At 45.2% G+C, this 13528-nt stretch overlaps 1 protein-coding gene across 1 annotated transcript; it reads left to right on the top strand.

Annotated features, from left to right (window-relative positions):
- The first annotated feature begins 1072 nt into the window (after nucleotides 1–1072).
- On the top strand, nucleotides 1073–12481 carry LOC310702730 (glycine N-methyltransferase-like). Its single transcript, XM_083494795.1, has 6 exons — nucleotides 1073–1440; nucleotides 3043–3170; nucleotides 6613–6726; nucleotides 9119–9261; nucleotides 10141–10262; nucleotides 11994–12481. Exons 1-6 carry the CDS (start codon nucleotides 1235–1237, stop codon nucleotides 12163–12165), a joined length of 885 nt encoding a protein of 294 aa, XP_083350921.1. The 5' UTR covers nucleotides 1073–1234; the 3' UTR covers nucleotides 12166–12481.
- The last annotated feature ends 1047 nt before the right edge of the window (nucleotides 12482–13528 follow it).

Genomic DNA, 13528 nt, shown 5'->3' with positions numbered 1-13528 from the left:
ACCAATTTGCAGTAGGCAGAGACAGCACAATCTTATCCCCTTGTTCTGATTTTGGACTAGATCTCAGTAAGTTAATTGAACAGAGGATACAATGGCTGTTCAAACCAATGTCAAGAAAAGGTGCGCCCCACTTTTGGCTTTACTTTCAGATCAATGGCACTTTGGAACTCCCTCTCTAGTGAAATCCAGCAGGTGCCTTCACTGTATTCTTTTTGGCCCCTGCTGAATACATTCTTATTGAGTCTACCTTCCCTGGGAAATTTAGAAAAATTGTATGAGTTAATTTGTTTTTCGCACAGTTGCTGTATGGCTATATAAGCAATAATTTTATTGTTTCGGAAACAAGCGGCATGGAAATCTTATGAAATGAATACATAAATACATAATGAGAAATAAATTATTTATTTAATTTGTATACACCCCTTCACCCGCAGATCCCAGCGCGGTTCACAGCATAAGAACAGAAGTTAAAAACACAAAATACATGACAAAAACCAGTGAAACCTGGATAGCTTCGTTGGTTAGAGCGTGTTGCTGATAACACCAAGGTTGCAGGCTCCATGCCCATATGGAACAGCTGCATATTCCAGCTTTGCAGGGGGTTGAACTAGGCATTCCTCAGCGTCCCTTCCAACTCTACAATTTTATTCTGTCCCCCCCACCACCACCTGCAAATGCATTCATAGCCCGCCTCCTGTTTTCGATCTTGGTTGCATTTCTTAAAAACTGTGATCTACGTGCACACATCCAACTCCTAGAGAACCCGGTCCTACCCCCAATTAAATATTTGAGGGGGCCCAGCGGGTCTTACCTGTCCCCCTCCCCAATATTTTATTCAAGTGGACATCCCTGCACACATACACATACTTTATAGCGCTTCCTCGAGCAGGGGCGCAAGGGGCGCAGGTGACAAAGCAACACGAGCCGCTGAGCTGCCGCCCTCCGGCTTGGAAACAGTAGACTGGGGGGCGGTGCACACGTAAGAGGTGGGGGGAGGAGAGAGGCGGGGCCCGGCAGCGGGTGTGCCCAGCGCTGCGGCATTTGATTGGCGAGCTGCAGGGTCGAAGGGGCGGTGCCGGGGCTGCCCCTGCTGGGCTGGCTGCCGGGGCTTGTTGTTGCGCGCAGCTGCCCAGACTCGGCTGCAGGAGTAGCAGAACCAGGCGCGCGCTCGTGGGTTCAACGCGCGCTCTCCTTTCCGTCCGTGGGCGCCCGCAGGAGCCTCTGTGCGCTCGCCATGGTGGACAGCATCTACCGGACCCGCTCTCTGGGCGTGGCGGCCGAGGGGCTGCCGGACCAGTACGCCGACGGCCGCGCGGCGCGGGTCTGGCAGCTCTACATCGGCGACACGCGGAGCCGCACCGCCGAGTACAAGAACTGGCTGGTGTCGCTGCTGCGCGCCCAGCGCTGCAACACGGTCCTCGACGTGGCCTGCGGCACTGGGTGAGTCACACGCCAGCGGCAGCAGGAGGAGGCGGTGCTGGTGGGTGCTGGATCATGACCCAGCTTGAAGGCCTGGGCTCCCTTCTCCCCAGGGGAGTTTGTTTCTCAGGGTGGTCTAATCCGGATCCACGCACGCGACAGCTGATCAGGACCTCCCCCCCCCCATTGAAAGCACATGGCTCGACACCCCGCACCCAAGAATCCTGGTAACTGCAATCCCCAAACTACAATTCCCAGCACCCTCTAACTTCCCAGGATTCTTTGAAGGCGTGTGCTTCAAATGCGTGTCGTGCTTCAAATGAAAGAAAAGGGCCCCCATTGCTTTGTTATGGGAGAGGCGCCCCCTCCCGCTTAGGAATATGACACCCTGTCAGTGGGGATTTATGTATAGGCTAAGTAGGCTGAAGCCTAGGGCCTTAGATGCACTTTCTTCAAGAGGTAAGTTTAGGATAAAATCCTTTATTCCTATATTAGATGTACTGTGTACAGTGATGTTGCAATACCCAGAAGATACTGACCTGAAACTTATTTAACTTTGCACTTTCACCTGTACATGAGATAAAGCCATAGGCTTACAGCAGAGCACTCTCTGTCTCATACAGACCTTTATCAGATTATATACAAGGAAAAATTTCAGATGGCCTTTCCTAATGTGGAAACAATCTTGCAGCTATTTCATAGCTTTATGGTCACTAACTGCTTTGGAGAGAGTTGTTTTTAAAGACTCAAAAGAATAAAAAAAATGAATTAAGGGCCACGATTGTAGACTGGGGGGGGGGGGCGCACATTGAAAGTGGCAAACGTAGACAAACAAATTTTGATGAAGTTTTCTGATGACCTTTAGAGGAGAAATTGTGAACTGCAGAATTTTAAATATCCATCATCATTCTTGGTTTCACTCAATTTTGTTTATAACACTCTTCCATTTTCTTCTAGTTGTGAGGCTGGGGGATTGGGAGGGGCCTCACAAGTGCAGTAGCCTAGGGCCTCATATCATCTAAATCCGGCCTTCCTGTGCTTTTTAATGTGCTGTGACCGGTTCCCATGCTCCTTGCCTCAGCTCTCTTCTCCTCCTTCATTTATTTACTTAGTAAATTTGTATACCGCTCTCCATTTGAGGATCACAGGGCAGTTTACAGTATCCCCCTTTCTGGCTTTCTCCTTCCGTTGTTTAAAAGGCAGGCCTTGCCACCCGTATCTCTCCCGGTGGGGAATTTAAACACATCTTAACCTCCTGTGATCATTTGACCAGGCAGGCTTAAAAATGAAAGCTATTCTTTTTGGTAATTTTAAGTGTTCTGGAGTGATGATTTCTCATCTGACTGGGACTCCTCCCCACTGTGAATACCAAGCACAGATGTAGGGGCACAGTTGGTAAAGCATGAGACACTTAATCTCAGGGCCATGGGTTCGAGTCTCAGGTTGGGGAAAAGATTCCTGCAGCATTACAGTGGGTTGAGCTAGATGACCCTTGTGGTCCCTTCCTACAACTCTGTGATTTTATGATCTGCTCTCACTACTGGATGGCAATGCAGGGAACTGCATTGAGTTTACTTGGGGGATTGTTTAATCCACATACCTGAACACTTTTATCTCATGCAGTGTGGACTCCATCATGCTTGTTGAGGAAGGATTCAGGGTCACTAGCGTGGATGCCAGTGACAAGATGCTCAAATATGCCCTGAAGGAGAGATGGAACCGCCGAAAAGAGGACGCTTTCGACCATTGGGGTATTTTACCTATTTTTATTAAAAATCTTGCATCCCGCCTACTTTTCAAAAGAAGCCCAAGGCGACTGACAAAACCAAGCATTGCTGCAATGTTGAAGTGTATAGCATTCCCCATCCCAACCTGTCATTAGATCAAAATGTTAACGCAAAATAGCAGTACCCCAGTTGCAAAGCTCCCGAGCAGCTATCAAAATGAAAACATCCTAATAAACCTATAATAATAGTAGAGCTGAAAAATAACCACCTGAAAGTTTTTTTGTGTTGTGTGCATTCTGTGTGTAATAGTTTTTGACAGCCACATTTTTAGCAGCTGGGTAGAACAGAACCGTGATGAGGTCTGACACCTCGTCTTGTGGCAGGGTGTTCCACAGGGTGGGCACCACCAGAAAAAAGGGTCATAGATACCTGTAACTCACAGGGCCCCAGAGCATGAGGAGAGAAGCATACAAAATAAAATCTTGTCATCGTTGGTTAAGACAAACAACTGACCAAATACTTTTTTGGCTGATTTACCATCTGCTTCGTTACATGTAAACAAATTTGCTTTGCTACTAAAACAGACTGATAGATGGTTTCTTGGGTATGTTCCATGTGGAATGGCACAGGTTTAGGAGGAAAGGCAAGGTAGCAATTTGATTAATAATTAATAATCAAGGTAGCAATTTGATTAATAATTAATAATTGATTAATAATCTTAATAAAAGTGAGATAGAGTATTTTCTGCAGTAACACACCAGGAAAATAAATATCACCTCAAAGTGAACATGTGTACCTTTAAATCTCAATCCCATTTATTAAAATTTGCCTTGGCAGCTTAAAAGGATAGAGCTTCTGAAACTTTAGTTGCTTATTGCATCATACAATAAATCCCAGGTTTGCTCTAAACACTGCTGTATTATTTTAGTAATTGCTTGTGGTTTGTTAATTTTGTACAGGCAAAAAAAAAATAATGTTTACTGCTACACTTAAGTCATAATTATCTGTAAGCTTCTTGCTAAGGATGCAAAACATGTAAATCAGAATTGTGGCCCAAGCCAGTAACATCTGCAGTTGTTCTTGCCCTGGGTAGCTGAGGAGTCAAGTTTTGAACACTTCAAATAATTGGAGTTTGAGCATCTCTTGAAAGTTCTGCTTGCATTTGTTAGCAAGCAAGTTTATGTATACAGGCCGAAATATGATCAGTGCTGCTGAAGCAACTGGCAGAATGTCAATGCTGTAATGAGCTCCTTGTTGACACATCCCTTTTTCAGGACTAAACTTGGTGTGGTCTGGTGTTTGTGTCTTTGCCTGGCTTGTTTACCTGCAAAGGGCGCAAGGAGACACTCATCTTAGCCCCATCTTTGGCCTGAAATAAGAGTATGGTGCCCCTCCTGACTTCACAATATCGTGTAATTATATGTGCACTAGAAAGAAAAACAGGGTTGAAAAATATCTCTGCCTTTTGAAACCCGATCAGTGAAATTTAAACACCGTTGGGTCTTTGTGTGATTTACGATATAGGGAGAGGGGAATAAATAGCACCCGATTCACAAAGAAGTATTGCCTTGATGCTTAAGAAAAGAGTTTGAGTCTTGGATCAATTCATCGACTTCAACGTTGGTGCTTACATGTACAAGCGTCTCAAATTGTCCATGCTGTCTTTGTGATTAGGACTGTATGTGTAAACAACTACCACTAATAATAAATTCTGTACTGAAATAAGCAAAATTTGGCAAGCTGCAAGTTACACAAATAGTGCATGTTCCCATAATTTGTTTTGGGCCTGTGATCTGCATGGTAATGAACTCTACAGGGCACTGAAGCTGTGCCTTAGTGCCAATGGAATTCTTACTGAACTCCACTCCATCTTCAAAGATTTCTCCAAATTTTGGAGATTTTAAACAACAAACTATTATCTGAACTGCAAGGGCTAAGAACTTCATTTTTTTCTTTTTGATTATTAAAACCTGAGTTCTACAGCTAGTGCCTTTTCTGCATTTGCATGGAAACAACAGATTTGAAACAGCCTAGTCAGTGATCTTTAGAATTCTGTTAAAATCAAATTTCCTATCTTCTTCTTCTTTGGCGATCACTCGTAGCCGAGTAAGATTGTCTTCCATAAACACAGTTTTAACAATGAGTCCGTAAGTGACTGGAGGCCAATTCTGGACCCACACGTCCTTCCACAGTGGGAACATTGGCTTCCGGGCGGGAGTCGATCATGGTGTGGATTTGCCAAGCGTGCCTTCCTCTTAGCATGTTTGTCTTCAAAGCCCGTGGCACCATTGATAAAGGCTGTTCTCCAACTGGAGCGCTCGCAGGCCAGTGTTTCCCAGTTGTCAGTGTTTATACTACTTTTTTTGGATTTGCCTTGAGACAGTCTTTAAACCTCTTTTGTCAGATTTCCTATAGAGAAATGTCGCTGTCTGACTCCTTTCCTTTCGCCTGCTGGTCACAAGTGCCCAACTCAGTTTTCAATGCATCTTCTTTTTAATTAGAGGTGATGCTGGTTTTCAGGTTTCTTCCTGCACTCAGACTGACCTGGGGCTAAATGGCACCTGCAAGTTGCGTCATTTTGGGGTATTGCCAGCTGATGCCAAGCGGGCTTGTCATCAGAACAGAAAACAGAGACATGGGTAACCCAGCCGCTGGGTTCCGGCTTCTGCGTTTGTGGGAAGCAAAGCGATATTAGCACCTGGGGAAAGACTAGCTCTTTAAGCCCAAGCTTTGACTTTAATCTAGTTTAGTAATTCTGTTTATGACCACAGCAGCAAATGAAAGCATGTATGAATTGGTTAAATGCTGAAGCATCAAAGTAGTTGCTGTGAGCCCATGGGAGGATCTGAATGCCACACAGGAAAAGCCTGAAGATAACTTGCAGCTGGGAATTGCAAGTGAGGAGAGTGCGGTTGCGTGCAAGTCCTTCTTGTGGGTTTGTCTCTCAACACAATTCCCAGTACACAGACTCCAAACTCTACCTTCCTGATCCAGGTGTAAAAGGAATATAGCAAACCTCATATAGCCACAGCAAGATGGAGGAAGCTGGAAGTTTCCATCCTTGGCTGTTAATGCCTATGCCAAAAAACCCCCCACCATAATACAGTGTTTCTCAAACTTGTTGGACTAGAACTCCCATTGTCCCTGACCACTGGTCTGCTAGCTAGGGGTGATGGGAGTTGTAGTTTGAGAAACACTGCTTTAATCACACTTTCAAAGAGTCTCAGCAGCAAATTGCAGGGAGAGAGAAACCTGGGGATTATTTTCATGCTTAGCACATTGTATTTCGTAACAGATAAGAGGCTTCCCAACTAAGTGCCTTTTTCCTTTAAGGTGGCACTTTTTACTGTCCTGCACGAGGAACGTAAAATCCTCCAGGTGCAGAAAATGTGAGGAGGCAGAGCGTTGGCTAGAGAAAGCAGAACTCTCCTCCATGTGTTCAATGCACCTTTTTTTTGTTCCACAGTCATCGAGGAGGCGAACTGGCTCACCCTGTCACAGGACCTAGAGAAGCCTGGCAAGGGCTTTGACGCTGTCATCTGTTTAGGAAACTCTTTTGCACACCTCCCAGATTTTAAAGGTGAGTGTTGCAAGGCTGGTTACATGCTCCTGGGGTCAGTAAGCATTGTCCAGTGCTATAGAAAGGGTTGAGTGACTGGGCCTTCTAGCCATGATGGCTATGCTCTCTGATGGTCAGGAGCACTAATGCTTCTGTATACTGGTTGCTGGAAACTGCAGGATGGGAGAAGGCTCTTGTGCTCTGGTCCTTTGGTTCCCCACAGGCTTCTGGGTGGCCACTGTGAGAACACGATGCTGGACTGGACGGGCCATTGGCCTGATCCACCAGGCTCTTATTGCATACTTTCCTTCAGAGCCCTTTCCTGAGGCTAGCCATAGTTAAGAAGATGGTGGGCGATTGGGAAGTGATCCATAATGAATTGAAAAAAATGTTTAAAAGTACTTCCCCTCCAAAAAACACCCAGAGTCCTTTCTGTTGGGGATAATTCAGACCAAAATTCCCAGGTGTCAAAAAAGGTTATTTATGTATGCCACTACTGCGGCCCGTGTTTTGTTAGCCCAAAAATGGAAAAACGAGCGAGGTCCCAACCAAACAAGAATGGCAACTTAAGCTGACAGAGTATGTGCAGCTTGCTGAGTTAACATATAGAATAAGAGAACAAGAAGAACATACGTTTAGAGAAGATTGGAAAACGTTTATCGCATATATGGGAAATAACTCTTTGCAGCTGAAAATGTTGGCAACATTAAAATCAATCCAACAGTGTAAATAAGTTTTGATGGGTGTAATAATGGAATACTGAATGGTATAGTTTTTGTAGAATATGCAAAGTGAACCATGGAAAGAGAAGGGAAGTCACTGATATCTTAAGGATATAAAAATGAGTACTTTAAATTGTTAAAACAGAAAATTTAATGGAGCACCAAGAAGGAAAACAACACACAGTCTCAGTTTCCAGAGGGGCATCCCTTATAATGCCACAGGACTCCTTTTTATGTGTGAAAGCAAGCTGATATTCGAGCAAGGACCCAATACACCTCAGATTGGTTGAAGTACCGGTGGGGATCCTGTGACCACCCAAATGTTGCTGGGCTACACTTTTATTCATCCCTGACCACTGGCTATGCTGACTGGGGCTGATGGGAAGTCCAACTAGATATGGAGGGCTGCAGATTCCCCCAACCCTCAGTTAAGGAATCTCACACACATATGTCCATCTGATCTAGACTGGGTGTAAGACCAGTGAAGAAGAGTTGTGTCTGTGGCGGATAAAAGTCTGTTAAAGTGGGAGGCATTTAGGTGGTCGCCAGGAATATAACTGGAAATAAGGCCAGGAAAAGTAAGAAAAGGTGCAGGTTACACTGCAGGCCTTATCCGAAACCCCATTGCTTTTTAACACCTTGCTCCTTGGTGATAACCTTTTTCTTTTTTCTTCAAATTATTCTTATTAATTTTCCAGATTACTACAAATCAAGCCAAATTATTTAATACAATTTCTTAAAATCAGGTTTCCTGCTCCTGTTGCAAACACATGTCGATCATTTCCTTCCGTAGCTGCATCATCTCCTGTTTAATGTCCAATTATTGTGATAACCTTTTTCTAAGGCTAACTTGAGCAACCAGAATCCACAGCAATTATCTCTCACCTCATGTACCTGTCCGTACAAATACACGCTGTGGCTGACCTGTAAAATAATCTCAACTCTCACCATGCTTCTTGAGGTTAATTGCATCAGCTGCATTTGGAAGCTGCATATTGCAAGGCAGGAAGAGCTGGCCACACCCCCTCTCCAGTTCCTCTGAACTGACCCTTCCAGGTGCGCTTTCACGTCTAGCTATGTTGTGCTGGGGCTTAGAATTTGTCAAAAGCAGCAGTACAGCCCATCTACTTTGCAGAGTCATTCTTTACCACAGAAACTTGCAGGTAATTTTTTTTGGGGACAATAGGGTCTCTTGCAACCTACTGTAAACGTGTTTGTAAACTTAAAATATCAGCACTGCTTTTCATTTTTAAAAAGCAGTGTGCATATTGATTTTAATGTTCTTTTTGATCACTAAAACAAAAGCTAGATGGAAAACTGGAAGCAGCAGCAGCAGGAAACAAAACAGCCAACTATGATGGCAGAGCAAAAAGAAAGGAAGATAATAACCTGCCTTCTGAAAAGGAAGGTTGAATAATGAAAGCCAATACTGTTTTGGGGCTGCCACAGAAAAGGCCCTGCTTCTTCTCAAGGCTAGTCTACACTACAGAAAAGATGGAACATTTAGCAGGGCAACATTGGTAGATCTCAAATGCTGGGTTTATATGAGGCTCTCAAAACCCAGAATCAACATAGTTCTAGTTTGACGGTGAAGAGAATATATGGCCAGGCCTCTCAGGTTTTATGCATATGTGAAGAATCTCTCTCTAGCTGCAGTAAGGAATTTAATTCATAGTTGTCTCTTTTCCTAGGTGACCAAGCTGCCCATAAACAGGCTCTGAAGAACATTGCCAGTATGGTGCGTCCAGGTGGCATCCTTGTCATTGACCACCGTAATTATGACTACATCCTGGAAACAGGCTGTGCCCCACCTGGGAAGAACATTTACTACAAGGTACTTCCTAGAAATGGGATGCGGGTGGCACTGTGGGTTAAACCACAGAGCCTAGGACTTGCCGATCAGAAGGTGGGCGGTTCAAATCCCCGCGACGGGGTGAGCTCCCGTTGCTCAGTCCCTGTTCCTGCCAACCTAGCAGTTCGAAAGCACGTCAAAGTGCAAGTAGATCAATAGGTACCGCTCCGGTGGGAAGGTAAAAGGCGTTTCCGTGCGCTGCTCTGATTCGACCCCAGAGTCGGTCACGACTGGACCTAATGGTCAGGGGTCCCTTTACCTTTACTTCCTAGAAATAGGTCTTTTGCCAAAGCCTTGCAGTAGTGATGGTAGCCCTTTTAATAAAGGGAAAACATTTCTACGACTTTCATGCTTCCAGCAATCAATTCAGACAGAGAACATGGTACCATTCTGCATTGTACACCCCACCTTGAATGCAGCTCCATGCCCAAAAGAGACAATTCAGGGGCAAAGGAAGTGCATCGAGGAAAATGCATCTAGAATAGTTATTTCCCAAATGGCCTAGGTTAGCACACAGAGTGAATTTTACAGGTGGAGGAGACACAAGATATTGCACCTGCATTCTGAGATGGTTTAGTCTCATAAAGACAATATGAAGTTCTCTGGATGTTTGAGCCAGCATTAGGACCGGCACCTGTCCTGGGTTCATAATCAGAATGGGAATAGCTCCTATGTGTAATTTTTATCAGTATCAACAATAGAGAGAAGGGAGGGGTTTTATGGGGAAGATGTGTCAATTGCATAGCCTGGACTAGGATTGTGCTGGGCTAATCACAATGAGCTAGTCAAGAATGCACCAAACAAGAAAGGGAATGAAAACTGGAAGTTTATTTTTTCTCTTTCCCCGCACCTGTGTCTTAGAGTGACTTAACCAAGGACATCACTACATCTGTACTTCTTGTGAACAACAAACCGAACATGGTGACGCTGGACTATACAGTACAGGTGCCACCCGAGGGGAATGATGGAAGCCCGGAACTAAGGTATATTCTGTTCAGACCTCATGTGCTATCCAGAGTCTTCAGCCTAATAGCAAATGTGGGAGCATCCAGTTACTTGGTAAGGTTGGGTGGGAGCTAACAGATGTCTGGGTCCATATCAGCCAAGGCTGATCTGCGTTTGGGGCCTGCTACTAAGAACCATCAGATTGGCAGATATCAGAATCAGGGCCTTTTCAATGGTGGCCCCACAGCTTCCTTCCTTTAGGTGTTTATGCCCTGCTCACTGGTGGCTTTTCATACACTTTAAACTCTGCTTTTACTTGCTGGCTTCATGTTTTAGATAAGTCAGTTGGTTTTGTTTAATGTTTTATCGTTTGATATATTACATGTTGCCTTGTAAGGGTGTTACCTGAAAAGGCAAGCTATTCATTAAATGGGCTATAACTAGAAGATACCCATGCCGTATCCAGCCATGTTGAAAAAACAGCTCCCAGCCAACAAGATTCTCTTCCTTTAAATTGGCTCTGAAAGATGGAATTACGGAAGATTATAGCCACATCCAGGCACTTACCTGAACACGTGGCGGCTTAAATTGAGCAACACCCCAAGGCACACCAGCAGCTCTTCAGCTATTTCCGCAATTAGCTCAAAAGTATGAAAGAGCTAAGACTTGTTCAATCTACAACTGTCCCTGTGACTGGAAATTGTGAGATGTCACAGTTCCCGACTAAGAAGGAGGGTTTCTAAGTGCGTTCAGTCAAATGTGCTTCGAATGCCTTCACCCCTTTGTGCCAACCACACATGTGTCTGTCCCTCACCTCTGGTTTAACATGCTTGCGTGTGCACCTCTGCCCCTAGTTTAACCCTTCACATTCCTATTCAAAGGTGAAACCCAATCACATTCTGTTAAGAAAAGGATGTTTGCGTAGGAAAAGCAATACTGTGTGTTCCAACAAATATTGCATGGCTAGAGTACAGCTTAATGGGATGAGGGTGGTGCTGTGGGTTAAACCACAGAGCCCAGGGCTTGCCAATCAGAAGGTTGGCGGTTCGATTCCCAGTGATAGGGTGAGCTCCCATTGCTCGGTCCTTGCTCCTGCCAACCTAGCAGTTCGAAAGCAAGTCAAAGTGCAAGTAGATAAATAGGTACCACTCCGGCGAGAAGGTAAATGGCGTTTCCGTGCACTGCTCTGGTTCACCAGAAACTGCTTAGTCATGCTGGCCACATGACCCGGAAGCTGTACGCCGGCTCCCACGGCCTGTAAAGCGAGATGAGCACTGCAAGCCCAGAGTCGTCCGCGACTGGACCCTAATGGTCAGGGGTCCCTTTACCTTTACCTAGAGTACAGCTTATCCAGCTTAGGGAGGATGCAGAGATCTTTGCATGTTTTATTTTTAGCAATAAACCAAACTTTCTTCAGCCCAAGTGGTGGTGGGGCCAGAGGCAAAGCAAGAAATGTGGCTTCTACCTTTGTACAGTGGGCTGCAAAGGTTAAGTTTCTTTCCATCCTGGCAAGCAAGAGACAGGTATTTCAGCAAGGCAAAATAACTTGGAAAGGTGTGGAGCAGGGCTAGATTGGTGTGGCCTGGATGGTGAGTTTGGCCTCTGGGCTGGAGATTTCGCCCTATCTGCAGCTTAAAAAGTAAAGGAGCGCTGATTCTCCAGGTTGAGCCATCATGCTGGATGGGTAGTGCACCTTACACAAGTAAGATTTCTGGGGGAAGCTGCCGAGCAAACAGCTGCTAACGTTTCTTTTGTGTATGTCTCACCAGCCAGTTCCGCCTCTCCTACTACCCCCATCGCCTGGAGCCTTTCACAGAACTGCTGAAAAACGCCTTCCAGTGCCCGTGTGAACACAGCGTCTTGGGGGACTTCAAGCCTTACACCCCGGGCCAGCAGTACAGCCCATGCTATTTCATCCATGTGGTGAAGAAAACTGGCTGAGAATGATTCCGCAGACGACTCCAGCAGGCGCAGACAGTTTCTCTTCAGCTGCTGGAGTGGCCAGTGGGGGTGCAAGCGGCAGTGAATGTGCATAAGAGGTACCTGAACCAGAAGAGGAAGTACTTGAAGGAGTCTTTCCCCTCCCCTCCATCTTGCCCTTTTCTAAGGGGGGGAATCTAGTTAATCTGCTTTGGGAGACTGGAGGAGCCATTGCTCAAATCAGGGAGCTCTTGAGGGAAGAAGGTGGCAATGGCTTGCTTTGCATCTGAATCATATGCAAGGTCACATGAGCTTACTAAACTTTGTTTCTTGATAACTTTTTTGGTTTTTGCTTCTCTGCCTTGAGATTGCCTCAGTGATTCGGACTGATGCTTGAAATTCCGAATGAATGTGGTTGTGTGTGTGTGTTTCTTTGGGGTGGGGAGGAGGGATGAGCAAATACTCGTGCTTTAGCTACACCTGGAGTAATGGCCAGTTTGGGAACCTCATTAGCTTTGAAGGTGACAGAAGAAAAAATAAGGAAAAGAAGAAAACATAGCAGTGTCTCCTGAGCTGGAGTGTTTATGTAAGTGAGGGTAGCCACTGGCATGCAACCCTTATAGGGTCAGTTGGGGGAGAGGATTGCCCACCTTTGGCTCTTGGTGCTCACAGTGAGGAGACCTTTTGGCTGGGAGTATCTTCTGCCTTCTGATGAAGGAAAAGTGCTGCAAAGTTCCCATTCATTTCAGCAGGCACTTACTTAAGGGCAGTCCTTAAAATACATTGTGCCCAGAGATCTTGATCAGGGACAATTGGACGGAGTTAATGGTGGCACTCTGATTAGCTTTCATGTATTTGACTTTTAGCACTTCCCCCTGAAACATTTCTGGCAGTAGAGTCCCACCATCTCCTCCCCCTGTGTTCTATTTCGCCTTGCCAACAGAGCCAGAAAAACAGGTTTCACAGGTTGGTGTAGGCAGTGAATGAACTATGGTAGTAAGTTACTGGTAGAGATTTTACTTGGTCTGGACCAGGATGAGGCCATGCTGTTAAGGATCAACTGTGTATTTTGGTGTTGTTGTGAGACCTGATACAGCTCCTGAAAACTTAGGTAGCAGCCAAGACAAGTGCCTTTTAGCAGCATAACTGTTTTGCCAGGAATGATACAAACAGTGGTAACCTCAGGGCTGGATGACTGATTACAGTGTGTTGTATGTGGGGAAAACTGTCTGGAAATCTTTGTTAGTTCAGAATGCAATTGCTTGTTTAATCACATGAGCAGCCAGACAGAAATTCAAAAGAACGATAAAAGCTGCTTTTTTGAGTTCTTGTGGCATGCAATAAAAGTTTGTGGACACTTTGCTGCAGTTTTACACAAGACTTT

Source organism: Podarcis liolepis (genome assembly GCF_965112155.1).
Source record: "Podarcis liolepis genome assembly, chromosome: 3".
Classification (NCBI taxonomy): domain Eukaryota; kingdom Metazoa; phylum Chordata; class Lepidosauria; order Squamata; family Lacertidae; genus Podarcis; species Podarcis liolepis.
This window is presented reverse-complemented; position numbering and strand designations above follow the sequence as displayed.